Source organism: Panthera uncia, chromosome B4 (assembly GCF_023721935.1).
Source record: "Panthera uncia isolate 11264 chromosome B4, Puncia_PCG_1.0, whole genome shotgun sequence".
In the NCBI taxonomy this organism is placed as follows: Eukaryota; Metazoa; Chordata; class Mammalia; order Carnivora; family Felidae; genus Panthera; species Panthera uncia.
In genome coordinates this window covers 129,570,833-129,598,718 of record NC_064809.1, presented here as the reverse complement: position 1 = coordinate 129,598,718, position 27,886 = coordinate 129,570,833, and the positions used below count along the sequence as shown (strand labels likewise).

At 59.7% G+C, this 27,886-nt stretch overlaps 1 protein-coding gene across 1 annotated transcript in view; it reads right to left on the bottom strand.

Moving 5' to 3' along the window:
- The window catches only part of CACNA1I (calcium voltage-gated channel subunit alpha1 I), a 105,202-nt gene that overhangs the window by 20,564 nt on the left and 56,752 nt on the right, over positions 1-27,886 (bottom strand). The window contains exons 6-22 of the mRNA XM_049626402.1: positions 26,532-26,847; positions 24,852-24,944; positions 21,193-21,505; positions 18,191-18,612; positions 10,353-10,504; positions 9,505-9,690; positions 9,108-9,225; positions 8,223-8,378; positions 7,659-7,752; positions 6,458-6,660; positions 5,334-5,804; positions 4,924-5,024; positions 4,063-4,186; positions 3,711-3,779; positions 2,995-3,179; positions 2,409-2,535; positions 984-1,109 (exon numbers count right to left, since the gene is read on the bottom strand). Of these exons, the coding sequence (XP_049482359.1) occupies positions 984-1,109; positions 2,409-2,535; positions 2,995-3,179; positions 3,711-3,779; positions 4,063-4,186; positions 4,924-5,024; positions 5,334-5,804; positions 6,458-6,660; positions 7,659-7,752; positions 8,223-8,378; positions 9,108-9,225; positions 9,505-9,690; positions 10,353-10,504; positions 18,191-18,612; positions 21,193-21,505; positions 24,852-24,944; positions 26,532-26,847 (3,256 nt within the window). The remainder of the gene's footprint in view (positions 1-983; positions 1,110-2,408; positions 2,536-2,994; positions 3,180-3,710; positions 3,780-4,062; positions 4,187-4,923; positions 5,025-5,333; positions 5,805-6,457; positions 6,661-7,658; positions 7,753-8,222; positions 8,379-9,107; positions 9,226-9,504; positions 9,691-10,352; positions 10,505-18,190; positions 18,613-21,192; positions 21,506-24,851; positions 24,945-26,531; positions 26,848-27,886) is intronic.

The following is a 27,886-nucleotide window of genomic DNA, read 5'->3' as shown; positions in this document are numbered from 1 at the left end:
AACTTGAAAGGCACTGACTGCTTCTGGGAAATCTGGAGGGGATGGGGGGAGCTCCTGTGTCCCGGTTCCTGACCCTCTTTCCCTGCCCACTCACTGCTTCTCAGTGGCCCCACGGCCCCTCCCAGGGGGCAGGTGGAGAGGGATCCCTCGTCACGTGAGGGGAGAGTTTCAAAGGCATCCGGCCAGCCAGAGGGTCCCCTGGGTCACAAAGACCTCGATCCTGCTTCCTCCTTGTGTGACCTGGGGAAGGCACGCCCCATCTGATCATCCCTAGCCACCTGGGTGGGCCCTCAAAAAACAGTAATTGTGGGGGGAAGCATGAGGCTCTTTGGAGGCAGCCAGGTGGAGGTTCTCAGCTGGGCACTACTCAATGGGTCAAGCCTGGCAGGCCCCCAGGAGAGGAGACGAAGGGCAAGGCAGGAATTGGGCAGGGGGCCTGCCAGCCCACTGAGGTGGAGAGCAAAGTAGATGGGTGCCGGAAGAGGAACCCCCCCGCTGCCCCGACCCTGGGCCAGGGGCTTTGCTACACTTTGTCACCACTGCCTGCCTGGTAGGCCATCACGTTCCCATTTTACAGATGAGGAAACTGAGGCTCAGAGAGCCTACACCCACAATAAGAGGTACAGAGCTGAGACTTACATCCAGGTCTGGCTGTCTCTAAAACTCTTGTCCGGGTCCCCTGGGTAGGGGGTGGGGGCCAGAAACCAATGTCCACTGAAGCACCTACTAAGCGCCAGGGACTTGCGGGACACTCTGCACTCGGGATCTCTAAGCTTCATGCTACCTGTGAGGTGAGTTCCACCCCCCACCCATTTTGCAGAAGAGAAAACTGAGGCCTGGAAAGGAGAAGGCACAGGGTCGGTCCTGGCAGAGCAGGACCAGAGCCCGATCTGTGATCCCAGGGCCACTGGCACTGAAAAGCCGGCACCCCCACCCACTGGGGGGGGGCGGGTCAGGGCAGGGGGTACGCAGGTGGCGCTCACCTGGCCCAGGTTGTCAAAGTTGTACTTGTGGTGGACCCAGCGGTAGTTGGCAGCCATGCAGTCAGAGCGGTTGGTGATGTTGCGGGTGTCCACACCCAGACAGTGGTAGAACTTGCCCTTGAAGAGCTGGGGTGGGGGCGGGGGGAGGACCACAGGGTTAGTGACGGGTCTGCTGAAGCTCCCAGAGTGGGGGTCAGGGGGCTGCAAATCAGAAGAGGAACCTGTCCCGCAGGGTCACTCCCTCTGTGCACGATGTGGGCCAGGCACCCGACCACACCACCTCACCGAGTCCCCCAACACGAGGGAGGGCTACTCTCAGCCCATCTCACAGATGCGCAGACTGAGGCCCAGCAGTGTTAGGTAATTTCCCCAAAGTCCTAGGAGGTTTAGAAAGTAGCAGAGCCAAGGTTCCCACCCTGGTCTGTCTGACTTCTGGGCTCTTTCTCAGACCTCACTTCAGTCCCGGGGATGCGGGCAGACACTCAACAGGAGAAAGTTGTCTGCGTATCCCCAAGGGTGAGAGACAGAAGTAAAGGGACCCTCTCTAGGGACCGAGGCGCTCTGCCTGGAAGGGGCGGTGTCACTGTCCACATGGAGTCCACACCACACCCCTCCTGCCCAGGTGGCTGTTACAGATCTCTTAGCAACCCCAAAGCACACCTGTGCCCGGAAATCCTCTGCAGCCACAGCCCCAAACCCAGGACCAGGTGAGGAGCCGGGGGGCCTCGGCACAAGGAAGAGGAAGGTCTCAGCAGCAGCTCAGACCCCAGAGGGCCCAGGTCATTCTGGCTGTTCCCCTGTCACAAACTTTTACAGTCTGCCTCACTCCTCCTCCCTGTCCAGCCCTAAGGTCCCGTCCTCCTCCTGAGCTCCAAGCCAAAATCCGAGTTGACTCAAGGCCCTGCCTGTGTCCGAGACTCTCCAAAGTCTCTGCCCCAGAGACACTGGCCCGAGCTCCTCAGCTGCTGTTCCAGTTCTTTCCCACCTTGGCCCAGCCCACCATCTGGCTCATGTCTCTATGCCAGCCAGAGCTCCTGAGCTCACCTCCACGCATGTGCCCACCTCCCCCGAAATACCTTCCGCCCACCATGATCTGTGGGATCACTTTTCCTTCAAGGCCCAATGCCAAGGCCACTGCCTTCTGGATGCTTTTCCTCTTGCTCCCAGCAGCCCTGTGTTTCTGTGTAGCTTCGACCCCTGTGATCCCATTTACCCAGGTTTCTTTACACTCAGATGTTTAGGTCTGTGTCTGCCTCCCTCCCTGGACTGGGAGATCACCACTGGCAGGGACGGGGATGCTCTACCAGGGCCACCTGAGCCCCCAGGCTGGTCAACACAAGGTCGGGAGAGTTGAGCAGGAATATGGAGCCCCTTCCCCGACCACAAACTTCACCCCAGCGCCTGCCCAGCCTGAGCACCCCTCACCTGCACCCCCAGGATGCCAAAGATGATGAAGAAGGCACAGCAGATGAGGACGATGTTGCCAATGGGCTTGAGGGAAGAGATGAGCGTCTCCACCACCAGCTTCAGACCAGGAGCTCGGCTGATGACACTGGAGGCAGAAAGGGGCAGAGGCACCCTAAGCCCACAGCCATGTCTGGAGACAGCACCCACTGTGCCCAGAGTCACCAGGGTAGAGAACCTCAGACCCCTGATCTATATGCACAGGAAGGCACTATGCCCTACCCCTGTCCCCCTGGGGTCCACACCACACCATCATCTGGAGACTGAGGGCCAGAAATGGCAGCGAGCCACCCAGGGACACACAGAAAGTGGGTAGCAGTCCTGGGGGCCACCTTCAGCCCTGCCTCTTCAGCACCCCTCTCCCGCTAGGGTTTCTAGACTCCATCCCCAGGAACAGCTTCAACAGCCTGGTCCCTGTCCCCGCTAATCTGGCACGTGCTATCAGAGGAATGAGTGGGTAAGGAGGGCTAGGGTGAGAGGTCCACTTAGACCCCGGGCGCTTCACCAGAACATGCAGGGATTCCCCCATCCACGGGCACATCCTCACCGCAGGGGCCGTAGGGTGCGCAGGAGCCGCAGGACTCGAAGGACCCCTAGGATCTTGGCTCCCCCGGCTGAGGCCACAGACACCACTATGTCAATGATCGACACGAAGACCAGAAAGCCATCCAGCACGTTCCAGCTACTACGCAAGTACGCCTGCTCGCCAAAGTACAGGCCCAGCGAGACAACCTGGGGGCGGGGCGATGGGCGGAGTCAGCCCGACTTCGCGACTGGGGGGCGGGGCGGTGTAGCCAGCCTCAGTGAGGGGGCGGGACGCAGACAGGCAGAGGGCTGGGCGGATGGTCTGGCAGGGGTCAGGTACCCCGCTGCCCCCCTGAAACACAGGCCCGGCGAGCCGCCCCATTGCCTACTCACCGCATATCTGGCAAACCCAATTCGATTCAAAGCCAAGTGCTCTGGGCAGCATCCGGAAAGGGATCCTTCCCCTGCACCCCACACCCCCAGCAAGTATCTCGGTGACACTGTAAATGTTCCCCTGCATTCGCCTTTCCCTCAGGATATGAGCTCCTGGAGAGTGACCCCCTCCGGATCCCTGGAGCCCAACCTAGGGGCTGGCACCTAGCGGGGGTGGGCCTCCCACACCCTCTGTGGAATGTGGCTGAGGGACAAGTGAGTGACAAGCTTTCTAAGGGGTTTGCCCAGAGCCAAGGGCCCCCACGCTGGGGGTGGGAGAGGGTCCCCGGTGAAGCTGGGGGCTACCTTCAGCGTCATCTCGCCCACGAAGATGGCTGTGAAGATGTAGTTCGACACAGTGAGGAAGATACGTTCCTGAAAGAAGGGAGATATTGTGGGCCCGGAGGCTCCCCAAACTGCTCAGCCCCCTGGTCGGCCTCTTGCCTTCAGCCAAGGGGCACCCTGCTGCTACTCGGGTCTCAGGAGGCGTCCCATCTCCAGCGGCAAGCTCCCGCCACACCTCCCTCCACGGCGCCTAGTGTGGGGCCTGGCTGACCTCTCCTAGCCCCCTCGGCCCCGCACAGTGTCCCATAGCAGGCCCTGGCAGCCTGCCCCTCCGCTTTGTCCCTCGCCCTGCCCAAAGGCTTCGGCCACTCACGGTGCTGCCGGCCTCAATCTGGGGCCTCTCCAGGGCGATGGTGATGCAGTTGAGAAAGATGAAGGCCAGGACCACATAGTCGAAGAGCTTGTGGGCAATGATGGTCTGACACAGGACTCGGAACCTGGGCAGGGTGGGCAGGGTGCCACATGAGTGTCAGTATGCCCCTTGCCCCAGAGGGCCCAGACACACATGGGGACTAGGATGGCCATGAGGAGCAGACATCTCTCTTCTCGGGCCACACAACAGGTGGTGACTTTAGGTCTGTTCAGGTGCCCACTCAGAGCTGCCTCCCCTGAGCACATGGCACCACAGGATAAAGGCCATCCATCTTGCCCTGGCACTCAAGGCCTTCCAAACACCGGTTCAAAGCTCTGAGCCTGGACCTCCAGCCATTTGGACACACATTGCCTGATGCCCCCAGCTTCTGCCCCCTAGGCCTTCCCCTCAGGCTGCTCCCACCGCCTGGACCAGCCTCCACCTCCTCACAACCCCTGCTTCACCTACTGGAATGCTATCTCCATAGCCTCCAAAACCCAGCACAAAGGCCTCCTCCTCCAGGAGGCCTACTGATGCCCCCTCCAGATGTGAGCACCCCAGGCTACATGAGGATTTGTCCAACCTGGTGTCAGCACAGGAATGGCCTGGACTAGGGATGCCCAGGGAGCCCCCACCCCCCGCCCCTGCATGAACACCTAGACCCTCCCCCAGCCCTGCAGACCCTCCACCACTGGGCCAGGAAGGTCCTCTGGAGTATGGAAGACCCGCTACCAGGAGCCTTGCCTGGCTTGGCAAGTATCTCTCCCTCCCGGACACGCCAACCCCCTACTCTAACCTCACACCGAGCCTGGCCTCGCCCACCTGTTCTCAGGGGAGAAGAGGTAGACAGACCAGTCCTCGCGGACCTCGCACCAGTCAGGCTTATAGACGTCGATCATCTTGCGGACGCGGAAGCACAGGGTCTGGCAAGGCCAAGATGGGAGTGCAGCCGGGTCGGCGCTGCGCAGAGCTGCGCATCTCCTCCCACCCCGGTGGTCAAACACCAAACTGGGGCCGCCGGCCGACCTGCGGCCTCTCCCAGGAGAACAGAACTCTCCCCCCGCCCAGGGAAGGCTAAGAGGTCTCCTCTACCAGCGAGGCGGGTCGCTGGGGTGGGCAGTTCCGGCCCCGCCCCCTGCCCGCCCTCCTTGAGTCCCCTCCCACTCTAGCCCCGCCCCTGTACCCCTGGGCTCTGGCCCCGGGCCCCGCCCCTAGACCCCGCGCCCGCTCACGTAGTCCATCTCCTCCTCGTCCTCCCCGCGATCCCGGCGGTCGTCCATTTTGGTGAAGACATCCTTGGCGATGCTGGGCATCCTGCCATTGCAGTCCTCGTGCCCGGGGGCCGGCCCCACCGCCCTCCAGGTCGCCCGGGGGTGGGCGCCCACGGCGGGCACCAGCTCGGCCAGGTCCATCGAGTCTCTGGTGTCGAGGGACAGCGTCCGGCGGTGGTGGCGGTGCCGGTGCGCCGGGTGGGGACCGTGGTGCACGTGGTGGGCGTGCGGAGCGTGCAGCGGCGCAGCCCGCGGCGGGCCCTCGTCCCTGGGGCCCTCGCAGGCCCGGGGACCGCCACCGCGCTCCGCCGAGAGCAGGGACTCGTGCTCGGCCGACTGCGGCTTGTGCTTGAGGCTGTTCCAGCTGGAGCGGCGGCTGGCCCAGGCCCCGCTGCGGCCCCACGGCCCGTAGTAGGAGCTCCGGGAGCTGGACTGGAAGGAAGCCGGGCTCGGGTCAGCGCACCCGCCACACACACGCGACCCACTGTTGTGACTGGAGGCAGCCTGCACACCCGCTGAGGCCTGGCTGGTGGGTGACAGAACAGGCTAGACCCCAGGGGTCCTCTCCCTGCCCGGCTGTCACTCCATCCACATCCATGGATGTGTGGGCGCCTCTAGGGTGTGGTTACATCTCCTCCTGCCGCTTCACTTCCCTTGAGGAAGCCAGAGCACGTTAGGGTAGTCTTCCCACTTTACAGGTAAGGAAGCAGGTTCAGAGAGGGCTTGCTCATGGCCGCACAGCTTGAAAGTGGCAGAGGCTAGATTTGAACTCTCGTATGTCTGACCCCAAAGCCCAGCTCTTTGCCGTCTGCAGTGTGGCCACGGTAAAAACCCAATTCTCCACACCGGACGCACTGGCCCTATTCATTCATTCATTCATTCATTCATTCGTTGCCAGGCCCTACTCTGACACTAGGCACTCAAGAATGCAACACACATGGTCCCTGCCTGGTTCTAGCGGGAGAGTCTGGTCCCCTACACCCGGGCACCAGCCTGAGGCTAGACTGACAGGCACTTCTCCCCAGGGTCCCTCCCCATACACCCTAGCAGGAAGCACCCACCCAGAGCACCCCTCAGGGACTCACCAGGGAGCGTTGGTCACAGCTCATCCTCCCCAGTGACATGACGCTGCTCTTGCGGGAGCCCAGGGCCACCAGGACAGGGTCCGGCTGCAGTGAGAGGCGGGGGGCGGGTGCTGCAGCCCCAGGGGGGCCCAGATGTCCACCCAGTGGGAGACTGGGGTCCAGGTGCCCATTGGGGGTCATGGGGATTGGGCAGATCTTGGGATCTGGAGGGTGAGATGGAGACGGAAAGAGGGGCAAATAGAATAAGAACAAAAGAATTCATGAGACAGACATGGATGGGAACAGAAATAGAGGGTTTTTCTGGGGAGACTTCCCCCACCTTCCCAATTGGACCCTTCCTGCACAGCTCTCAGCTTTCTTTTTTTTATTAAGTTTTTAATTTTAATTCAGCACAGTTGACATACAGTGTTATATTAGTTCCAGATGTACAAAGTAGTGATTCAACATTTCTTTTCTTTTTCATTTTTGTAACGTTTATTCATTTTGTTAGAGACAGAGCACAAGCGGGGGAGGGGCAGAGAGAAAGGGAAACAGAATCCGAAGTAGGCTCCATCCAGGCTCTGAGCGGTCAGCACAGAAACCGATGCGGCGCTCGAACTCACGAACTGTGTGAGATCATGACCTGAGCTGAAGTCAAATGCTTAACCGACTGAGCCACCCAGGTGCCCCAGTGATTCAACATGTCTACACATGACTCAGCGTTCATCATGTCAGCTTTCTTTTTGGCTGAGTGGATCCCCTGCCTCCTGTATTCAGGGCCAGGCTGTGTTCACCCATCATAGAAACCTCACTCCTGGGCCCACTTTAGGAAGAAAGGCAAAAATGGTACAGCCCGGTTTTCAAGGACGACACCGGCCATGGGTTGCGGAGGCTTGTTCCAAGCTGCCCCATGGGGCCAAACAGGACCAGAAGCCAGGAGTCCTGGGGCCTGAGGCTGTCTCTTCCCAACAGGCCACACCATGGAGGGGTGAGGGTGAAGTGCACCTACCTCTGTGGCTAGAACTCAGGAGGGTTATGAACGTCACTGACTTCTTTTGGGGGATTTGCCTGTTTCTTTCCATTATGAATGTAAACAAACCACGGAGAATTAGCGGTCCTGGAGCCTGGGCTTAAGGGGAAAGCTGATGCTGAGCCCTGAGCCCCCCTGGATCTCTCTGGGGAAGGGTCCTGGTCCCCCAGGTGACAGTGGAGACCTGTTTACCTCCGCCGCTATCCAGGCCCTCCTGAAGCTTGTCGAACTCCTCCATGTTGGATGAGCTCTGATCCTCGTCCGAGTAGGAGCGATTGGCGTCACCCTGGGAGACCATCCCGCTTGTTGGAATGCACGTTGGCTCAGCCCTTCCCTCCCTCCTGAATTTTTCAATGGGTCTTTCATGCCCATTTTACAGACAGGGAAACAGAGCCTCAGAAAGGGAAAGTGAGAAGCTAACGAGGACCGAGCCCATAAGCCCACACCCACCTGACTGCAAGTAACCCCTAAACCTCAGAGAAAGGAGGAGGCAGGATCCAGATCTCGGGGGCTTTAGAATTTCAGAGATGGAGAGACCTTGTCCTACACCTCCGAGGGAGAGACAAGGATCCCGTTGCAGCCTCCACTTGCATGCTTCCTGTGACCGGAAGCTCACCACCTAATTGACAACCCCCTCCTTCGGAAAGTGTTCCCTGCTAGATGTCTGACTTGCAGCCCTCCCCCATCCAGACCCCTCCCCCACCCAGCCTGGTCCAGGCCCCATGCGGGTGCTTCCTCCGCCAGGGCCGCACTCACCTCTGCCTGGAAACCCTCCACCAAGATGGCCACCAGGAGGTTGAAGAGCACATAGTTGCCAAAGGTCATGAGGGCGACAAAGTAGAGGGAGGCCCAGGGGGAGGTGGAGGCCATGCCGTTGTAGAGGACAACGTTCCAGTCCTCCTGGGTGAGGATCTGTGGGGGGAGGGGAAGCACAGGTCAGCCCTGGGGTACCCCTAGGTCCCGGCCCAGCCCAAGGGAGAAGGCATCCACCGGGTGGAGGAGCCTGAAGGCACCCTGCAGCCCGTGCGCACCTACAGCACCCTCTCACGCGTGCCCCAGCACACCCAGGGACCTCACGTGACACGGCCCCAGCTGGCAGTGTGCCCACCTGGCACAGCCCGTGCCCCTCACTCGCACACTGCGCTGCCCACTGCCTCCCCGCCCCCCACCCCGCTGGCCCACAACCCACCTCCTGCCCTGATTCTCACTCCCCACTGATGGGTGCTCCTTCCTGGCTGCTCCCACAGCCCTATCCTCTCTGCTCTATCTGCTATCTGCTCGCACCCCCCCGGCCCCTCCACGAGCCCACCCTTCTTCCTTCTGCCCCCTGGCCCCGTGCACACTCATTTAACCATGGCGAGAAAATAGCCTCAGGGAAGAATCCCAATGCACCCAGGTCTTGGGGCGGGGGTGGAGGGGCAGAGACGGGCACCAGGTGGCCAGTCAGCTCCCAGAGCCAATGCAGTGCCAGCCTGACCCCGCACCCACACCTGCCTGCCGGAGCCCGGAGTTGAGGGGCCTCCCTGGCGAGCCACCCCCCTTCTCTGGATTCTCCGAGGGGCGCCTCTGAAAAGCAAGCCAAGCGGCGGTCCTGGGAGAAACCCCTTCCCCTGACATACGTGAACACGTGCTGCTGCTCACCTGGAACACTGTGACGATGGCCCACAGCAGGGAGTCAAAGTTCTTCCTGTCGGGGACCGTGTCTCCTGTGTCCGTGCGCAGGCTGAATTTGCAGCCAAAGATGTGCATCCCGAGGATGCTGGGGGGGGAATGGGGGTGGCTCAAGGGACCCACCCACCTTGTGTCGTTCTCAGAACGGCCGGGTAAGATGGCAGGGGCAGCGCTGGTTCCGTTCTACAGAAGCCAACGCTGAGGCTCAGAGGGCAAGTCCTCGCCCAGAGCCATAGGGGATTCAGTGATGGCGTCAGGACTCGCAGCCAGGTCCAGGGTGGCGCCTGGAGAAGCTCAAGCAGCCATGTCCCCCCCCCCCCCAATCCCGCCCCAGGCTCCGGCCCTCCCCAGGGTGGGCAGGGCTCACCTGAAGATGAAGATGAAGAGCATGAGCAGCATGCAGAAGGTGGCCACGTTGTCCATGGTCTTCATGAGCACCACCAGCTGGCGCCGCAACGCGGGCATGAAACGCACCAGCTTGAGCACCCGCAGCAGCCGGAAGGTCCGCAGCACCGACAGGCCGCCGTCCGCCTGCCCCACAATCTCCCAGATGCTGGGAGGAGGCAGCAGGGGACAGAGGCAGGAGCGTTCAGCAGAGGGCAGAGCAGAGGGAGAGGAGGGCAAGGGGAGGCCGGGGGGGGGGGGGGCAGAGAGATGGAGAACATCCATTCATTCATTCATCCCACAAATAACATGTTTCACGGGCCGTCGCTGCTCCAGGGCATACTCAAACCAGGGGCTCTTGACCTGGAGTCCACGGACAACCCCCCTGAGCAGTCTCCGGCTAGGATTCAGGAGGTCTACGAAGGCCACTGACCTCTCCGTGAGATTTACCATTCTTTAGATCATGAATGAAAACAAGCCACAGAGAATGAGCAATCTTTATGGCTTTTGGACCGATCAAAACCGCTGTTTTTATATCTTACAACAGCTGATGGACATATTCCCAAACACTATTTATACCCATCCTTTCTTTGGGATGACGGTAGTCCCAAGACCTGCTGCTGGATCTTGCTACTTAATGCATTAATCTAGAAGCACGTATGTTACTGGGGGACAAATTTGTACATATTCGAGAACTGGGTTTCTGCGCAATTGATTTCCTTTGTGCCCGGACATGCTTTGTTTACCAGCGGGGGACGGGGCACTAGATTTCCCCGCCCCCCTCCCCACTCTGCTTCCGGGCCCCCAGCCCGCTGGCAGCAGGGGCAGCACCTGATGATGACGATGATGCTGTCGAAGATGTTGTAGGGGTTGCGCAGGTAGTCGAAGAGCCCGAAGGCGGCCAGCTTCAGGAGCATCTCCAGGGCGAACATGCTGGTGAAGACGACGTTACAGATCTCTAGGATGTTGGTCAGCTCCTCGGGCTGTGGGGGCGCAGGGAAAGGGACCGGGGACCCCGGTCAGGCCAGAGCACAGCCATGGATCCTCTGTGGACGCTCATCGGCTGCAGGACCCCCAGGGAGGCAGGGAGGCTGAGTGAGCTGGCAGGTCAATGTCTTCGCTGGACCGCAACAGCCTTGAGAGCCTCACAACTCTGCTGTACCTCTGCTGTCATTAAGAGTCCACTGACATGGGGGGACCCCACGGGGCTGGCCTTCCACACATTTGGAAACGATGCTGGTACTGCACACTGAGGGGACCTATCAGAAAGCAGGCTTGGAAGGGGCGCCTGGGTGGCTCAGTGGGTTGAGCGTCTGACTTCAGCTCAGGTCATGATCTCGTGGTTCATGAGTTCAAGCCCCGCATCGGGCTCTGTGCTGACAGCTCAGAGCCTGGAGCCTGCTTCAGATTCTGTGTCTCCCTCTCTCTCTGTCCCTCCCCTGCTCGCTCTCTCTCTCTCTCTCTCTCTCTCTCTCAAGTAAATAAACATGGAAGGAAGGAGGGAGGGAGGGAGGGAGGAAGGAGTCTTGGAAGCTGATGCAGAGCAAGACAAGAAGACAGGCCAGTCGACGCCAGAAACTCCCTGTTTGCCCATGACCCCTGTTTGCCCATGACCCTATCCCACTTAGGAAGCACTTACCACACACAGGACCTGTTTTTTTGAACTTTACAGGCGTCGTGTCACTTAATCCCATAAGAGCCCGTTTTGCAGATGAAGAAGCAGGTTCGGAGAAGGCCAGCCCCTGCCTTCGGCTGTGGGGCTGGTAAGGGGCAGAGCCGGTATCTGAACTCAGGCAGCCTGCCTCCAAGGCTCCCACCATTAACCTCTGCCTGTGCAGACCTCCCGACGGAGCCCTCCCCACTCTCCCCTTCCCCAGCAATGGCCACCTCAGGATCGTGGGTGGCTGGAGACCACTGTGCCCTGAGAAGGGCAGACAGAGACCATGCGCCTACTGTGTGCCACCCAACTCTTTAATGTCTGCGAGCACCCTGGTCCAGGGGGCTGGCTTCACACACTTCTCAGGGGAAGACACTAGAGCCCAGAGAGGACAAGGGTTCAAGTCACCGGCTGATCAGAAAGAGACTAGCACCTTCTGACCCTGGAGCTGTTTCCCTCCTGGTTTTTAGCAGCAAGAGACACCCGTATAAGCGGAACCATCTGAGCAACCCTGGAATCCAAAACAGACCACACTACAGGCCATGACTAGGAGACAGGGTTCTAGGGACATTCCCCCCAACCTCAGTTTTCTCATCCATAAAACGAGGGGGTGGAGTAAGATGATATTCATTCCAGGGCTCCCTGCTAAGAGCCATACGGGGCTCCAGCGCCTCCCTTCTCTCTCTAGGACTGTGAAAGTGCCGGGTTTCTGTTCACCAACAAGCCTGAATCACAGAGAGGGGAAGGGCCATTCTTTAGGCCTGAGCATGCGCACTGAGCTTGACATCCGGCACAATTATGGACGCCTCCAACAATCTGCTGGTGCCTCCGTTTTACAGATAAGGACACTGAGGCTCGGGGAGGTGAACTGACTCGCCCTGAGCCACCCGGCCAGGAGGCAGCAGAGCCACAAAATCAGACTCCAAACTGCTCTCCATCACACACAACAGAAACTCCACCTGAACTCATCCGCCCTCTCCTCCGCTCGTTCATTGTTGCATGCATTCTACAGGTGAGCTGAGCACGGTGGGCTGGGCGTGCTACCCAGGATGGCCAGTGGTGAATGCATCAGGGCATCCTCCCCGCCCCCAAGAAGCGCAGGTTCCGGTGGCAAAGCCCAACCCCCCGAGCTGACAAACAGCCGTAGCTGCCAAAAACAGAAAGGTGAGGGAGCTTTGAGGGAACGGTAATCCTGCAGTCAGGTGCCTGCAGGGGCACCTTCCTGGAAGAAGTGACATCTCAGCAGAGCCCTCAAAGCTGAGAGGGGGAACCCAGTGAGAGGGAGGAGAAGAGAAGGTATCTGGGCAGAGGGACCGGCCAGCGCAAGATTGGGGGGGGGGGAGCTGCCAACCATCAGCACCCCCAGCCCCAGCCCAGCCCCTCCACCAGGTGACAGGGCACCTTCGGGGGCCTGACTGTGATTCCATTTGGGTTAAAAGGAGAAGAGAAAAAAAGAACCGCCCTTCTGCCTCGTGCCCGGGAAAACCTAATAAAACTGCCAGGTCCTCTCAAGCCCAGATAAAAGAAGGCCCCATTTCCATCTGTAATTACATTTGACTCACAAAATGGTCCCGAAAGGGAAGTGGGACCCTGAGACGGGGGGAGGGGCTGGGGCCCGGCATCCCCGGCCGAGCCAAGCCACCAATTTCCCACCCTGCCACCGCGAGATCAGCGGGGATGAGAAGTGTGGCTGCTGACAGTCCGTAATGGCGGCCACTCGGCTCGGGGCCACACGCGCTGCACACACACACTCCCGCCCACGAGTGCTGGGGAGGCCACCGCTCTCCGGAAAGGTCACCCGCGCGCCCGCCCCTCCCCCCCCACTTGCAGCAGCTGTTTCTCTAGTCAAGTGCACACCTGTTAATCTTTCTCTAATGGACCATCCGTCACTCCCGCAGGCATTTTTCTGGGAGAGAGACAGCGAGCGGGAGACAGACAGATGAACGCAGGCTATTCTGTATCGTGAAACCGAGGTGGGAGGGTATGTGAAGAGGGACGGGGGTGGGGGTGGGGGAGCCACGACGGAGATGGACAGACAGACGGACAGACAAATATAGATACGGCGACTGAGAGGCAAAGGTGGGGTGTGGAGACATGAGGCAGAAAGAAAAACACAGATAAAAACAGAATAAGGGACCAGGATCATGACATTGCGGGCGTCACTGCAGGAGCCAGGAAAGTGGGAGACAGCAGGCAGACAGACCGCCAGGCAGAGGCTGCAGAGAGGCATCTGGAGGTGGCCAAGACCCCAGTGGAACGGGGTGAAAAAGGGCAGAACACCACGCTGAGCTGGAGGCAGGAGGAGCGAGGGCAGGTAAGGAGGGACTACATCCTGGAGGCCCAAAGTGGAGGGAGAGGGGCAGGGGCCCACTCCTTCTGGCCCCATGCCAGGCTTGGAGGCACAAGGCTGGCCATTTCTGCAGGGGTGCGTAAGGGCCCCGGTGGGCAGGAGTCCCTAAGCTGTCCGCAGGAACCCCTGGAGCCCGGTACCATCCCATGATAATGGCAGCCGGTGTTAAACGTCTCCCACGTGCCAGTCGGTGCTAAGCACCTTCCATGAATTATCTCATCTAAATCTCAAACGTTACCCTATAGTATCCCCATTTTGTAGAGGGGGAAACAGGCTCAGAGGGAAGTGACTGCCCAGGGCCAGGGCCAGGCAGTGGCGGAATCACATCTCAGCCTGAATCACAGGTATTCTCCCTCTGGCCTGTCCCCATCCCCATGGCTGTGACGGCATCACCTGCCCCACTTTTCTGACTTGACGATCCAGTTCAGTACAGACATGTCGCTGCCCTGTTTAGAAGCCTTCCGTGGCTCTCCACTGCCTTGAGGCACTTTGTGGATGGATAGCCCCCTCACCAGCCTCCCGGGCTGTCTCCTGCACATCCTCCTTCAGGGCTCAGGGTCCTTTGGGGGAATGCCTGAGCTCCTGGTCCCTGTACCTGTCCCTCCTCTGTCTCACTGATAAACTCGTAGTCAACCTTCAGGAGCCACTGCCCGTGCCACTGCCTTTGGGAAGGCTTCCCTGACTGCAGCCCCTGTTGGCTCTCTCCCCTAAGCGCCCACAGAGCTGGAATGTTGGGCACTAAGCCAGCCTGTCCTCCTCTTCCCAGAGTCCTCCCAGACCTGGGTCAGCAATGATGTGGGGGCTGCAGAAGGGAAAATAAAGACTGCTTTGACCCATCCACTGGCTGGAGGCCTTGAATGCACTCTCCTGTGAGTAGGGGCCAGTAGACATGCCCCAGCCGGCCCCGGGGGGCTTCCTGCACCCCATCCCTGCTGCCCATCCAGCCAAGCCCTCTGTTTCTTGTTGTGCAACTCGGTGACCTCCTTCAGTTCCAGGATGGGATGGGACTGAGGGCAGCCTTGCCCGCCTTGGGAGGAGTCACGCGCCTGGAGAGGTGAGTGCCGGGGGAGGGAGAAGGGGGCCATAGGGACTGCTCCCGGGAGCAAAGCTTCCCCACCCAGACCTCCCCCACTGCCTCCTGTCTGCTTTGTGGAACCTCCACCTCCACCTTGGCATCCTGGAGCCCTGCTCTCTCAGTTGCTCACCATATCACCTGGGCATGCCTCAGTTTCCCCATCTGCTCAATGGATATGAGACACTCGCCTTGCCTGCCCCATCGGGCTGCCATGAGGATCACAAGGGGAAGAAATGTGGCAACACATGACAGTGAGTAATGATGGAGGAATCTGACCCCATCCGCCTGCTTGTCACGTAGCCTCAGCCAAAGAGCAGACCTCAGCCCCGTCTGGCCACCTCATGGGTCACAAGCAGGCCCCTGCCTGGATGACCCCCCCACCTTTTACCTGTCACCGCCTCCCAGGCCAGTCCCTGCAAGGAACAGCATCTTTGACCATGAGGAACCTAGAGACGTTGGAACCCCTTGTGATCTGGGTAGCAATGGCCACTTTGGCCGGAGACACCTGCAGTCTCACCTCTCATTTGAGCACTGAGACCACAGAGGCAGGGGTGGCGGATGGAGTAAGAGAGCAATGCCCAGGCTGTGCCCCACTGTCACTACCTACTGTCCCCATGGCCGCGCCAGTCTCCCTGCCAGGCCCCTGCGATGCCTCCCCCTCCACGGTCTCCACCCCTGCAGGAAAGGGGCTGTGCGCGTTCACCCATCTTCTCCTTCCCCTCCTCCCCACTCTCCCGGCCTCCCAGTGGCCCTGGGCCACCTCTCTCTGCAGGCACCACCTCAGACGGGGCTGCTCAAAATAAACACGGGGGCGGATCGTTTCCCGCCAAGCCACCTCCGGGAGCAGAGAGGAGTGGGGCAAAAATACCAGCAGGCCCCCAGCAGGCCCCGCGCTGCGCTCAGCAGAACAATGGCTGCCACTCCAGGCTGCTTTAAAAAGAACATTTTAAAAAATTCTCCCTCCCCCTCGCTTTTTTTTAAAAATTCATTAATTTTTTGAGGCTCCAGACAGCAGGAGGTAAATTCACCCCAAGGGTGGTGATGTGAGGTTCAAACAGAAGACTCATAAATAATTGCAGATTAGTGAGCACCTACTACGTGCTGGGCTCTTTAACGCATTTAACCCTCCCAGCCCCTCTGTGCAGAGGGTCCGTGTGCCCGGTTACAGACGGAGCTGCTGGCTGAGGGAGGCCAAGTGACTTGCCCGAGGCCGCCTGCTGGTCGGAGGCAGAACCAGGGAAGGAGCCCAGGCAGGGGCAGCAGGGGGCGAGCAGGGTACAGGCCAGGCAGGGAGGCCCTGAGATCGGGCTGGTGGGGAGGCGGAGGGGCCGCGGCCCACAGAACCCTGGCAAACAGGCCTCTGAAAAGTAGCCCTGATCTGTAGCATATGCCAATTTCTGTGGTGTAAAGACTCCCACCACGGCCAATTCCAAGCTACCAACTGTTTAAAATCAGGCTTTCGAAGTTCCCGAGCGACAGAAAATTGGCTCTCGCAAGCCGGTTCCCACAAGCCCCTGGCGGGAACCGTGCCCAGGCAGCACTGTGACAAGCCGCTCAGAAATTAGAGCCAGGACCCCAACATCACTGTTTCCCCACGAGACCCCCCTCCGGGACCGCTGGCCCAGCCAGGCTTCTGCCCCCACCCCACCGGCAAGCCTAGGCCAGGAAAGGCCAGGAGCCTGAGCCCTAGGCCAGGAGGTCTGGGCTGCCTCTCTCACCAGCTTTACCCTGCAGACAGCCTTCCCCCCAGTCTTCCCCAGAGACCTTTCTAATTAAGCCGGAATGGCTGGCAAACCAGCAGCTCCAAACAGAGTGTCGCTGCAGCCCCAGGGGCCGCATTTAAGGAAATTGAATGGAGCCAGCACTTGGAGAGCTAATGAAGAGGGAAATGAGAGTGTGGCCCACCGCGGGGCGCAGTGGGCGGGTGGAGGGCCTCCGCAGAAAGCGGGCGGCAGGAAAGCAAAGGGGGTGCCACATTCTGAACCCCGTGGGGGTGTCAGTCTCGCCACAGAAAGATGTGGGTTCAGGGGCGCCTGGGTGGCTCAATCGGTTGAGTGTCTGACTTCGCTTCAGGTTGTGATCTCATGGCTCTGTGGGTTCAAGCCCCGCTTCGGGCTCTGTGCTGACAGCTTGGAGCCTGAAGCCTGCCTCGGATTCTGTGTCTCCCTCTCTCTCTGTCCCTCCCCTGCTCAAACTTGCGCACTCTCTGTCACCCACTCAAAAATAAATAAATGTTAAAGAAAGATGTGGGTGGGGCACCTGGGTAGCTCAGTCGGTTGAGCGTCCCACTTCAGCTCAGATCATGGTCTCGCGGTTCGTGAGTTTGAGCCCCGCGCCAGGCTCTGTGCTAACAAACAGCTCAGAGCCTGGAGCCTGCTTCAGATTCTGTATCTCTCTCTCTCTCTCCCCCTCCCCTGCTCATGCTCTGCCTCTCTCTGTCTCTCAAAAATAAATAAATGTTAAAAAAAAAAAAAAAAAAAAGAAAGATGTGGGTTCAAATCTGACCCCTGATTGTCTGTGGGACCTTGGATCAGTGACATCCCCTCCCTAGGCCTCAGGGTCACTAGCTGCCAAGCGGGGTGCCCTCACGGGGTAGGGGCCAGGTCAACGGAGGAAACCTACCCAGGGGCTAGGTGAGTCAGAAAATGGTGTTTTTCGAATGGAGCCAGGAATGGACTTGTCACACAGGCCGTCACCCACGGTATGACCTATTTGCTGGGCACATGTGTGCTAACCCCCCACAGCCCTCCTTCCTGTGTCCCTACAAGTAGCCTCTTATCTCTTACACATCCTCCCTGTGCTCTTGCCATCTCCCTTGGGGCCATGTCTCTGAACCCCGATGGCCCAGGGGGCCTGGGACACACCATGAACTCAGCCAACACCCACTCTGCACTCCACGCACCCAGTGCTGAGGACAGAAGAAACCACAGGGTTGGCCGAGGAGGGAGACGGGGGACAGTCTTTGCAGGGCAACCCTGGGGCCACCCTCAGTGCCGCCGGGCTGCGTGGAGGGTGGACTATGTGGGGACATCAGGGACAGGAGGACGCCCAACCTGCTGAAGGCACTGCCACAGAGGGACCTTGGCTGTCAGAGGAAAGGTCTGTGTTTTGTGCCGAGGGCAATGGGGAGCTGCGGCAGGTTGGGGAGAGGGGAAAGCCCGGCCTCGGGAAAGACCACGCCAGCTGTTTGGGGGAGAATGGACAGGAGGGCTCGTGGGAAAGGCGATGACCGGAAGTCAGGTTTGGCAGGACGGACAGGGGAAGGGCTGTGGGTGCCTGGTGTCCAGGCCGCGCCACTCAGGAGACGGGAGCTGGATCTCAACCCGGCGGGCCCCAGTATCAGCTCCGCCTCCCTCGCTCACTCACCCACTAGGCACACACCTGGAGCTTCCCTCTCCTCTGGGCCGGGCCCGGGGCTGGGCACCGAGGCCGCAGGGCAGAATCGTCCCCGGCCCCGGTCAGGGGGCAGACAGACACCCAGGGGATGTTCAACAGCCCGGGCTGCGTGGGGCCGGCTTGGGCCTAGGCGTCCAGCCCTCCCCCCGCGCCCACGCCCGCCCCCGCGCCCAGCGCCCGCCCCCACTGGCCTGCTCATGGTGTTCGATGCCCATGCTGACGGTGTTAACCAAGATGGCCATCATGATGCCCCGGTTGAAGTACTTGCTGTCCACGATGCCTCGAAGCTTGGCTCGGGTCTCACGCCACACATCCCCGCACAGCCGGGCCGCCCCGTCCGCCTGTTCCTCCTCGTCCTCCTTCTCCAGGCCTGAGGAGGTCCCATCCTCGCTGCTCCGGGCCCCGTCCCCATCCACCTCCTCCGAGTCACCACCTGAGCCACCAGAGCCCGAGCCCTCCTGGCCCGAGTCGGTGCTGCCCGGGCCCGACGGCCGCCGGCTCCCCTCGTGCTGGCAGCGGGGACAGCTGGCAGGATCGGAGGCCAGCACGGCAGAGATGGGCTGCACCGGCGTGTGGGGCATCGGGTCCAGGGGACTGTGTCGAGGGCACAGCTCTGCGAAGCAAACACAAGGCAGGGTCGGCGCCTCAGGTTACACAGGCCTGAGGGGCTCCGAGGGGGCAGGACCTGCCCACCCCAGGGGTCAAGCTAACCCTGGGACACAGACCCATGTGTGCCTCAAGTTCCTGTGGCTCAGGTTCTGTCTGGGTGAGGAGGTCGAGTGGCTTGTAGTCCTGGGGGACTGGCTTTACCTCTCTGGGCTTGGCTGGCCCCTGTGACAAGCGAGGGCCGTGGGGAGGGCTCTACTGTGGATGTGTTGGCGTGCCTAGAACAGTGCCTGGGGCACGTGTGTTTGTCGCCTGTCCTGGCTACATCATCTCCTGGCCCGAGGCCCAGCCCTCCCACGGCCCTGCTTGCTCACATTGGACTTGGGGAAATGGCTGAGAAAGAGTTTCTAAAAGAGCTTCTAAAAGAGTCAGCTTGATGCGGCGGACGGACGCCCCTTAGAGAGCGCCAAGGTGACCTCTCCATCTTCAATTCTCCTCCCACCTGTATGTGGGGCTTGTGTCCCGGGGAGGGAGGGAGGCAGGAGCCCTGGGCAGGAGGCAAACCCTTGCTCTAGAAGCCCCCTGATAGTCGGGGTGGCTCCAGGGGAAGCAGGCAGGAAGGGCTGACGGGAGGCACAGCAGGGAGTGGGGGGCAGAAGTGTTCGCCCCCTGTGCTGCCCCAGGGAGAGTTTAAAAAGCCTGAACCAGTCTTAGACCACAGTTCTGCCATCTTTAACCATTTCAAGGAGGTCTCAGAGAGGTTCTTCCTGGGTAGTATGGTCTCTTCTTTGTGTTTACCTGTACTGTCCTAAAATACACGTTTTCCTGGTGCGAGCAAAGAAAAGGTATTAGTAATATTAAAGGGAGGGGTGCCTGGGTGGCTCAGGCGTCTGGCATCTGAGTCCTGGTTTCTGCCCAGGTTATGGTCTCAGGGTTCATGGGATCAAGTCCCATGGGGGTACAGTGCGGAGCCTGCTTGGGGTTCTCTCTCTCTCTACCCACCCTACCCTGTCCCTCCCACATGTGTGTTCTCTTTCTCTCTCTCAAAATAACTAAATAAACATTTAAGAATAATAATAATTAAAGGGAATGAAAAACATGTAATGCCTACCCTCCCTTTGCAGATTTGCCTCCCAATATCTCCTGAAGCCCTGGAAGAGGCCTTCTGATTCATTCATCCCCTGGGAGCCGGCGTGGGCAGGCAGAAGCCCGGGCTCAATCCCACTTCAGTAAGGCCCACCTCAGCCCCACTCGTGCCTGGGGCTGGGCCCCCTGAAACTTGTTTCCCAGGGAAGCGGGAGGGTACTGAGGCCCAGGGGCAGGGGCAAGGCCCCCCTCCAGAGAGCCCCCTGGACTTCTTTCCACACAGCTTCCCCGGAGAGGGTGGGGGCAGCAGCAAGAAGCCCGCGTCATCCAGGGACCCTGCAGGCAGACCCCAGCTGCCCCGTCCACGTGCTGGGCCAGCCCACGGGCCACCTGGAGCCTCCCGCAAGACCACGCCTGGACGGCTGGCACCCGAGGAGGGGTGGGCGGCAGCTTCGAGCATCAGTTCTCTCTCCGGCTTGCCTCCCAAGAATCTCAGGGCTTGAGAGCTGCAGGGGCAGGGCCCGGGGGTGGCTGACTCCCCCTGCGCGTGAGCCTCATCCTCGACCTGACGGAGCAGGAGACTGAGGCCCACAGAGGGGCCCGGGCTGTCCAGGTCACACGCTGTGCACCTGCTCCGGGGCTGGGACCCTGCTGACTTCCGTCTTGGCACCAGCTGGGGGGCGGGACTCCTCTCCTGGGGCGCATTTGCCTTCTCCGGGGAGATGAGCGGGAGCGTTCATTTCCCTCTGGACGCGGGCCCAGCAAACCCAGCTCTGATGTCCCTGACGCAGATTTTGTCACGGACACGCTGCGTGACCCCAAGTGACTCCCTTCACCTATCTGGACCTTGGTTTTCCCATCTGAAAACGGGATAATATAACTCACTCTGCCCTCTTCTCAGGACTGTTTTCTAGAACAGACGAGAGAGTGAATGGAGAGCCCCTTCTGAGCCTAACGGCCCGGAGACAGAAGATCTCTGGTCCCCGACACACCACGCCTCGGCACGGTGGCCACAGCCCCCTTATCCCAGGTGGCTGGTCGTCACTGCTCTGGCGTGCTAGCACGTGGTGGCAGCAGGAAGCCACGTGGGGCGTGAGGCAGGCTGAGAGGAGTGGAGCGTTAGCGTTTTACCAGACAGGATAGACAACCGTCCGTTTCTTTCAAGTGTGAATCCCGGGCGGAGCCTGGGTCCACGTGTGACCCCACTGGGGTCGGAAGGGGATCCTCCAGGGCTCGGGGTGCCGGGTGCCCCCAGCCCGAGGCCAGCCCAGACCGGGCACCGGCAGGGGGTCAGGAAAGCAGGGAGGGAGCAAGGGGCACGCGCTGGAGCTCCCGAGGGAAGACCCGGGTTCTCAACCTGCCGGACGGCTCTGCCTGTGCCGAGGAGACAGGGGGGCGCGTTCGCCAGCGGTGCCGTCGCGGGGTCCCCAGAATCCCCCGCGGGAGGCACACGAGGCCTGAGCGGGGCACCCCGGAGGCGGCGGCAGGCGGGACCACTTACTGTAATGCCTGGGCTCCTTGGCGCGGGGCCCGGGCTTGGCGGAGGGGGACGCCCCCGGGCCCGGGGCCCGGCGCCGGCTCTGCAGGGCCTGGTAGAGGCCCAGGGCACGCCTCCTGGCCTTGCGCAAGATGTGACAGACGTACTGGAAGATCTCCTCGTAACAGTCGCCGGGCTCCGCGTAGCTGGCCACCGTGCTGGAGGACAGGTAGCGCTGCCGCTGCTCCAGCATCAGCCGGTGCTCCCGCTGCTTGGTCTCCGAGAACTGGGTCGCTATGACAACGAGGCACAGGTTGATCATGAAGAAGGAGCCCACCTGTGACCAACGGGAGGAGAGGACAGGGACAGGGACAGGGACAGAGGGGACAGATTGGTGGGGGGAGGCAGACGTGGGGGAGAGGGGAATGAAGGGATAGAGAGAAAGAGAAAACGGGGAGGCAGAGGTGGTGACACGGTGACAGAGGTGGGGTGAGAAGCAGAGGGGTACCGAGGCAGAAAGGAGGACAGGAGGAAGAGGGGCAGGGACAAATCCGAGGCACGGAGCAGGGACAGGACAGAGCCAGGAGACAGACAGCCAGAGCCGGCAGGAAGGACAGAGAGACGATGAGGAGAAACACCGAGAGGGAGGGACGGAGGCTCAGAGAGTGCAGAAGCGGAGGGCGTGGGAGACACAGGGTGATGGGTGCGAGGAGGCGGGGGGAGAGAGAGGGGCAGAGGGTGGAGGGCCCAGAGAGACGGAGAGGCACGGGCACAGATAGGGACAGGAAAAGACTGCTGAGGCCTTGCTCCGACAGGAGGCCAGGGCCCCAGGACAGCGGTGGCCCAGGCAGCTCCCCAGGCCCCACCGGGACCCGCTTTGAAGCCCGATCCCCCAGGCCCTCGGACCCCGGCCAGGGACGTCAGTGCTGAGGCCAGGGAGGGAGGCCCACACGCTCTCAGGCTATCCAGGCCCTGAGTCCCACCCCAGCCCTACCCTCTCTCTGGCCTTCACTTTGGCCTCAGTTGGGCATCCAGACAAAAGAGAAGCTTCCTTCAGAAAGGGTTTACTTGTGTGGCTTTATCTGTGCTTGGATGGAGGTGGTGGGGGAGACTACCCAGTCAGTACTAAGAATCCCACCACCTCATGATGCAGGGTCCAGTTCCAGTGGCCACCACAGGCCGCAGAGGGCACAGGTAGGTCCCAGTTGCCAGAGGGCAGACCCCTCCTCTGGCATTTGCTAAGCCCTTGAAAGAGATCAGTGGCCCTACCAGCAAGGAGGGTCCGCCTACCAGCTTTTCATCCTCCTCCGGGCTACCTGCCAGGCAGTTCACGCAGGCCACAGTCCCAGCCGCTGATTCACCCTCCCCTCCTGTCCCCACGTCACAAAGAGGGAGCTGGGCTTCTGGGGTTATCGAGGGCTGAGGGGAGGGCTTCCTGGCTGGAGGACCCTGAGAAAATCCCCAGGTACAAAGATGCCCCTCATTGGCCCTCTCGGTTCTATCTTCCACCAGCGTCTCCTGGAGATCTGCTGTGCATCGGGCCCCTGTGACGGGTCACCAAGAAGGAGAGGGTGCAGACCCTTCCCTCTGGGAGCTCACACCTATCAGGCTTCTAGCCAGCCTGCCTCTACAGCCACTGCCCCTGTGACCCAGGCAGCTCCCCCCTTCCTTCTGGACCTCCGTTTCCCCATCTGTAAAACCCAAGGCTCAGGCAAGGCAAGCTTAACACGTTTCCAACCAGAGGGAGCGCTGGGCACCAGAGTCTGAGGGCTGAGGACCTCTCACCTCTCTGGGGCTCAGGATCCTCACCTGAGGAACAGAACGGGTAGGTGGCCCTGCATGGCCAGGATTGTGAAGGCAAAATGGAAGCCCGGGGTTCAGGCTTTGCTCTCCGGACCCTTCCCAGCACCCAGAAAAGTTCAACATCCTCAGCCCCCTGCCAGTACCCTTTCTCTTGTGATAGGGCCACCTGGGGCCCAATAATACCAGCAGTAAAAGTGGCAGGGCACATTTATTGAGCGCTTACTGTGTGCCAGGGGTCATGCAGGCCTCAGACTCTGTCTCATCTAATCCTCCTGAGAACCCATAAGCCTAGGTGCCATCACCATCCCCCATGGGACTCAGGGGAGCTAACAGATGTGGCTCGTGTCACGCTGGGAGTTACCAACTTGACATCCCCACCCCTAACTCTATCAGGAGGGGCAGACCACATTCTCCAGTGCTTCTCTGGAATTCGAGGCTCCTCCAGCAACCCCAGTGGTTCAAAGTGCCTCCAATCAGGACTCTGTCCATGTCAAGGTCTCTGCAAGTTGCCCCCTGCCCAAGAGGCTCTCCCCCTGGCTGCCTGCCCTCAGCCTTTAAGGCTCAGTTCTGGTAATCACCTCCTCCAGGAAGCCTCCCACTCCCCTCTTCCTCCTCCAAGCTAGATTAGAAAATTCCTTTGGGCTCCCTCAACCTCTCAGGATTCCTTCTGCCATGGCTCCTAATATGCTGTCTGGTCAATGTCAAGCGTAGCCCATCTTCCCGCTCCCCGCCCAAGACTGTGAGCTCCTCGAGGACAAGGCCGGGCCCACCTCACTGCTCAGTGCCCAGTGTTCGGCTCAGGGCCTGGAGCAGGGCAGGTCTCCCTGATGGTGCTGGGGAATGAACAGACCAATGGATGAAGGGCAATGCTGAACAAAGCCTCAACCCCCTTCTTTTTATCTGGGGGTCTCTTTACAGGTCCAAGGCCCCTGCGTCCCCCAGGAAGGCATCAGAGCAAAACCAACAGCAGGTACGTCTCGGGTCACTTGCCAGCTTGTCCTGAACCCTCAGGTCAAGGTCCCAGCAGCTCAGGAAAAGGTGCTGCCCCAGAGAGCCAAGCATGCCCTCTCCCACCATTGGGACACCAGAGAATCCAGCCTCACAGCAGTAGGGAGTGAGCCAGCACTGACTCGCCCAGGAGAGAATCACCTTGACATTTTGGGGATTGTGCTGTGGCTGAAGCCTCAGTCAGGCATGGCATGACGAGGTGGATAAGCTCTCTCTAGGCGGACTGTGGAGGGAGGCAGGAGGGGCTTCCCAGAAGGACCCTGCTCTGTGAGGCAGACAGAGTCCCGCTTCCACCCCCTAAGCCACCCCCACCCCCTGCATCAGAGAATTTCAGGGAGCCCTGTGGGAAGCAGCCCCGGGCTTCTGTTTCAGAGCATCTCCCCTTCCCACCACGGGAAAAGAGGAACAAGCTAGAGCCCCAGACAAGCTCCCATCCTGGGGCTGCACCTAGCTACGGTCGTGAGAAGAATGTATTCCCAGAGACTACGAGGCAGAGAAACATGAGCAGGAGCGACTAGATGGTCTTAAACGCCCAGAAATGAGAAATGAAGGCAATCGAGAGTGATGGATGCTTCCCGCAGCCGCGCTGATGAGTCCCTTCAGTCACCCGCTGCTCGGAGGCATTTAAAAATGGCTTGGCTGGTTCAGTCAGTGAAGCACCCGACTCTTGGTCTCAGGACTGTGAGTTCGAGCCCCGTGTTGGGTGTGTGGATGACTTAAAATAAAATTAAAAAAAAAAAAAACCTGCCCCTCCTGCTCCCTCCCACTCAGCTCTCTTGGCTCTGAGGGGCTCCCTGGGAACCCCCCAGCCCCATCCCTGGTCCCTGGGTCCTTGAGCTTCCCCAGAGAGCCCCAGCTACCCTGACACGTACTATGATAAGCAGGATAAAATAGATGAAGTTGTAGAAGGAGTGAGCATCCATCACATAGTACATGATCTCCACCCAGCCTTCCAGGGTAATCACCTGCAGCCAGAACAGAGCAGAGGACCGGTGAGCCTGAGACAGGAAAGGCGGCACCCTCAGGAAAGACAGGCGACCAACGCAGCGCCCCAGACAGAGGCCCCACTGTGTGCCAGACTGCTGGACACACATTCTCTCTCGAACTCTCCACAAGGCTCCATGGGACGGCCATCCTCATCGCCCACACACGGGTGAGAAAACTGAGGTTCAGAGAGGTTACAGTATTTGCCCTCTGTCACACAGCCAGGAAGGCGGGGAGCCAGACCTGAGCCTGGTCCCTCTTGCTCCAGAGCCTGGCCCTCTCCAGTCTCCCTCACCAAGGCAGGAGGGCTGGAAGCAGGGGGCCCTGGACTCCAACTCCAGCTCACCAGCTGGGCCTAGGGTCCAGCTCAGCTGAGCCCAGGAGTGTGGCTATGATGGGGCTGGTGTGACTGTTGCCCCCGTTCTCCTTCCCAGAGAGGGAGGCAGAGCAGCCTTGGGCAAAGCAAACGCTGGGCGCTCCCTAGCAACTGCCCTCTCGCAGGCAACCCACTCACACCCCTGGGGGCTGAGGGTCTCAAAACACAGCTGCTGGGCTGTGATCACATCCCATCACGCCTTGCAGCTCTGAATTCTGTGATCTCGATGCTCCCCAGAGCAAAGCACACAGAGCAGCCGCTTTGATAAGGCCCTCCCCTCTTCTCGGGGCTTCTCAGCCACCACCCCCTGCTCCAGCCCTGTTCTTCCTTCCGAGGGCAGCGGGAAGGTGACCTTTACCAAGCACTCACTCCACACTTGGCTGACTGTTCGGCTCCCATCATCTAGCTTCTTCTTCTCAGCCACTCAGGGTGAGAGGGGGCTGTTATTACCCCCACGTTAAAGGTGAAAAACTGAGGCACAGAGACAGGAAGCGGTACCCAGTCTTAGAGCCCCCGTTTCCTCAACACGCCCCACCCCGGTCCTCTGCAGCGCAGTGGGGCCGTGCAAGGCACACAGTAAAGTTAACGCTGTGAGTGTGTGTATATGTGTGCACTGAGTAAATGTATTTCTTACTGACTGATCAACGAAAAAGGTCCGAGAGATTCTACCCAGACAGACAAACAGCTCCTTGGTGCTCACCTTGAACCTTCCCTGCACTCAGGCCTTGGCTCAGGTGGTCACCTCCACCAGGAATGTCTTTTCCCCCACATCCTGTGTGCAGGCCTTGCCTGGTCAGCCCCTCTAACAGGCGTGAGTCTGGTCTCTCCCCTCTAGGTCTGTACCTCACTGCCGGGATCCATCGGTCCCCAGGCAACCTGGGGTTCCACAAAGAGCACAGGCTTTGGGGGCACCCGGCCCCGGGTTAAAAGCCTGACTCTCCACTAACCAGCACGTGATCCATCAAATAGCTTGCTTCCTTTCTCTTGAACCTCAGTTGCTCTGTCTATAATAGGGGCGCGATAACGCCCATCGTGCCAGCAAGTCGGGCAGATTTCAGTGAAACAGGCGGCCAACACCTAGCACAGAGCCCTCCCTGCCAGAAGAAGCTGTGCCCCCCGCCCCTCACCCCACCCCCACTCCAGTCTCCCGGGCCCCAGCCCGTGCGCTGGTGCCAGGCCTGAGCGGCCTCACCTGGAAGATGACGATCCAGGCGTAGCCGATGTTGTCAAAATTGATGGCACCCTTGTGGGGGTTGGCGCTGCCCGTGCGGCACACGTTATAGTAGCGGTTCCAATTGACGCAGAGCCCGCTGGCATTGAGGTCCTGGCGCCCCGCCCCGAAGTCGTAGACATCATCCTTGGACAGGCAGCACTCACGGCCCTGCTCCTTGAGTGGGGGGATCTCGTGGCAGCCCATGATGCCATTGTCCCCCGAAAGGGAGCAGATGAAGGGCATCTCGTCGTCCTCCTCTGGCTGGTAGTAGGGGGGCAGGGCCACATCCCCTTGTCTGTGCACAGGTGATGGCGGGGGGGGGGAAAAGAAGAGAAGGGGAGGGGTCACCACCAGGAGGAGCAGGAAGGGGAAGGCCACGTAGTGTGACAGAACTGTCCCAACAGGTCCTGTCACTGCCTCTAGACCTTTGCCTATGTTGTTCCCCCACCTGGGACGCCCTTCCCCATGGTCAAAAAATCTCCCACTGACCCACTGCAGTCAGTTCTAGGGTCCCTTCCCTAAGGGGGCCTCCTCAGGATGGAGCAGGGCTAGTCCCTGACCCGCTGTGGCCAGACTGTGCCCTGCACACACCCACATTGCTCCTAGGGCATGTGTACCCAACTTCTCTTGGAGCCTGAAGCTCTTTTAGGACAAGGACGGGGTCTCAGGCTCCCCAGTCCCCATACACTGTTTGGTCAGCACAGAGTACACGTTTAATCAACAAACGTTGAATTCTACTGATCCAACAGATGAGGATCTGATCCTCTGCCTGCCCCACCCCTTCCCATCTATGTAACCTTGGGCTGTTAACTTCCTCTCTCCAGACCTCAATTTCCTCACCTGTAAGACAGAGATGACAATCTCTGCCCTACCCATCCTGTGAGGTTAAACAATGAGTCACTTCAACCCAATCAAAATCCCAACTTGTTTGTGTCTGTGGAACCTGGACAGATGGTTCTAGGATTTATCTGGATGGAAGAATAGGCAAGACAGTTTTTTTAAAAGGAGAAAGAGGAGTGGAGTCCAGTCTTACATGAGAGCAAAATACAACTACAATTATTACTAGAGTGCATAGTATCGCAAGAGGAACAGAAAGATTCGTGGAACACCACAGAGCACAGGGACAAACCCATACATAAAACAGAACTTAGTCTATTACAGAAACACCTTTTCAGATCCATGGGAAGAAGAAGAATTAAACAATAAATGCTTCTGAGACAACTGTTATCTGGAAAAAGAATAGATCTCTACCTCATACCATATACAAAAATAAACTTCTTGAAGACTTGGTATCAAAAGAAAAAAAAAAAGAATGTAAATAATCTCATTATTGA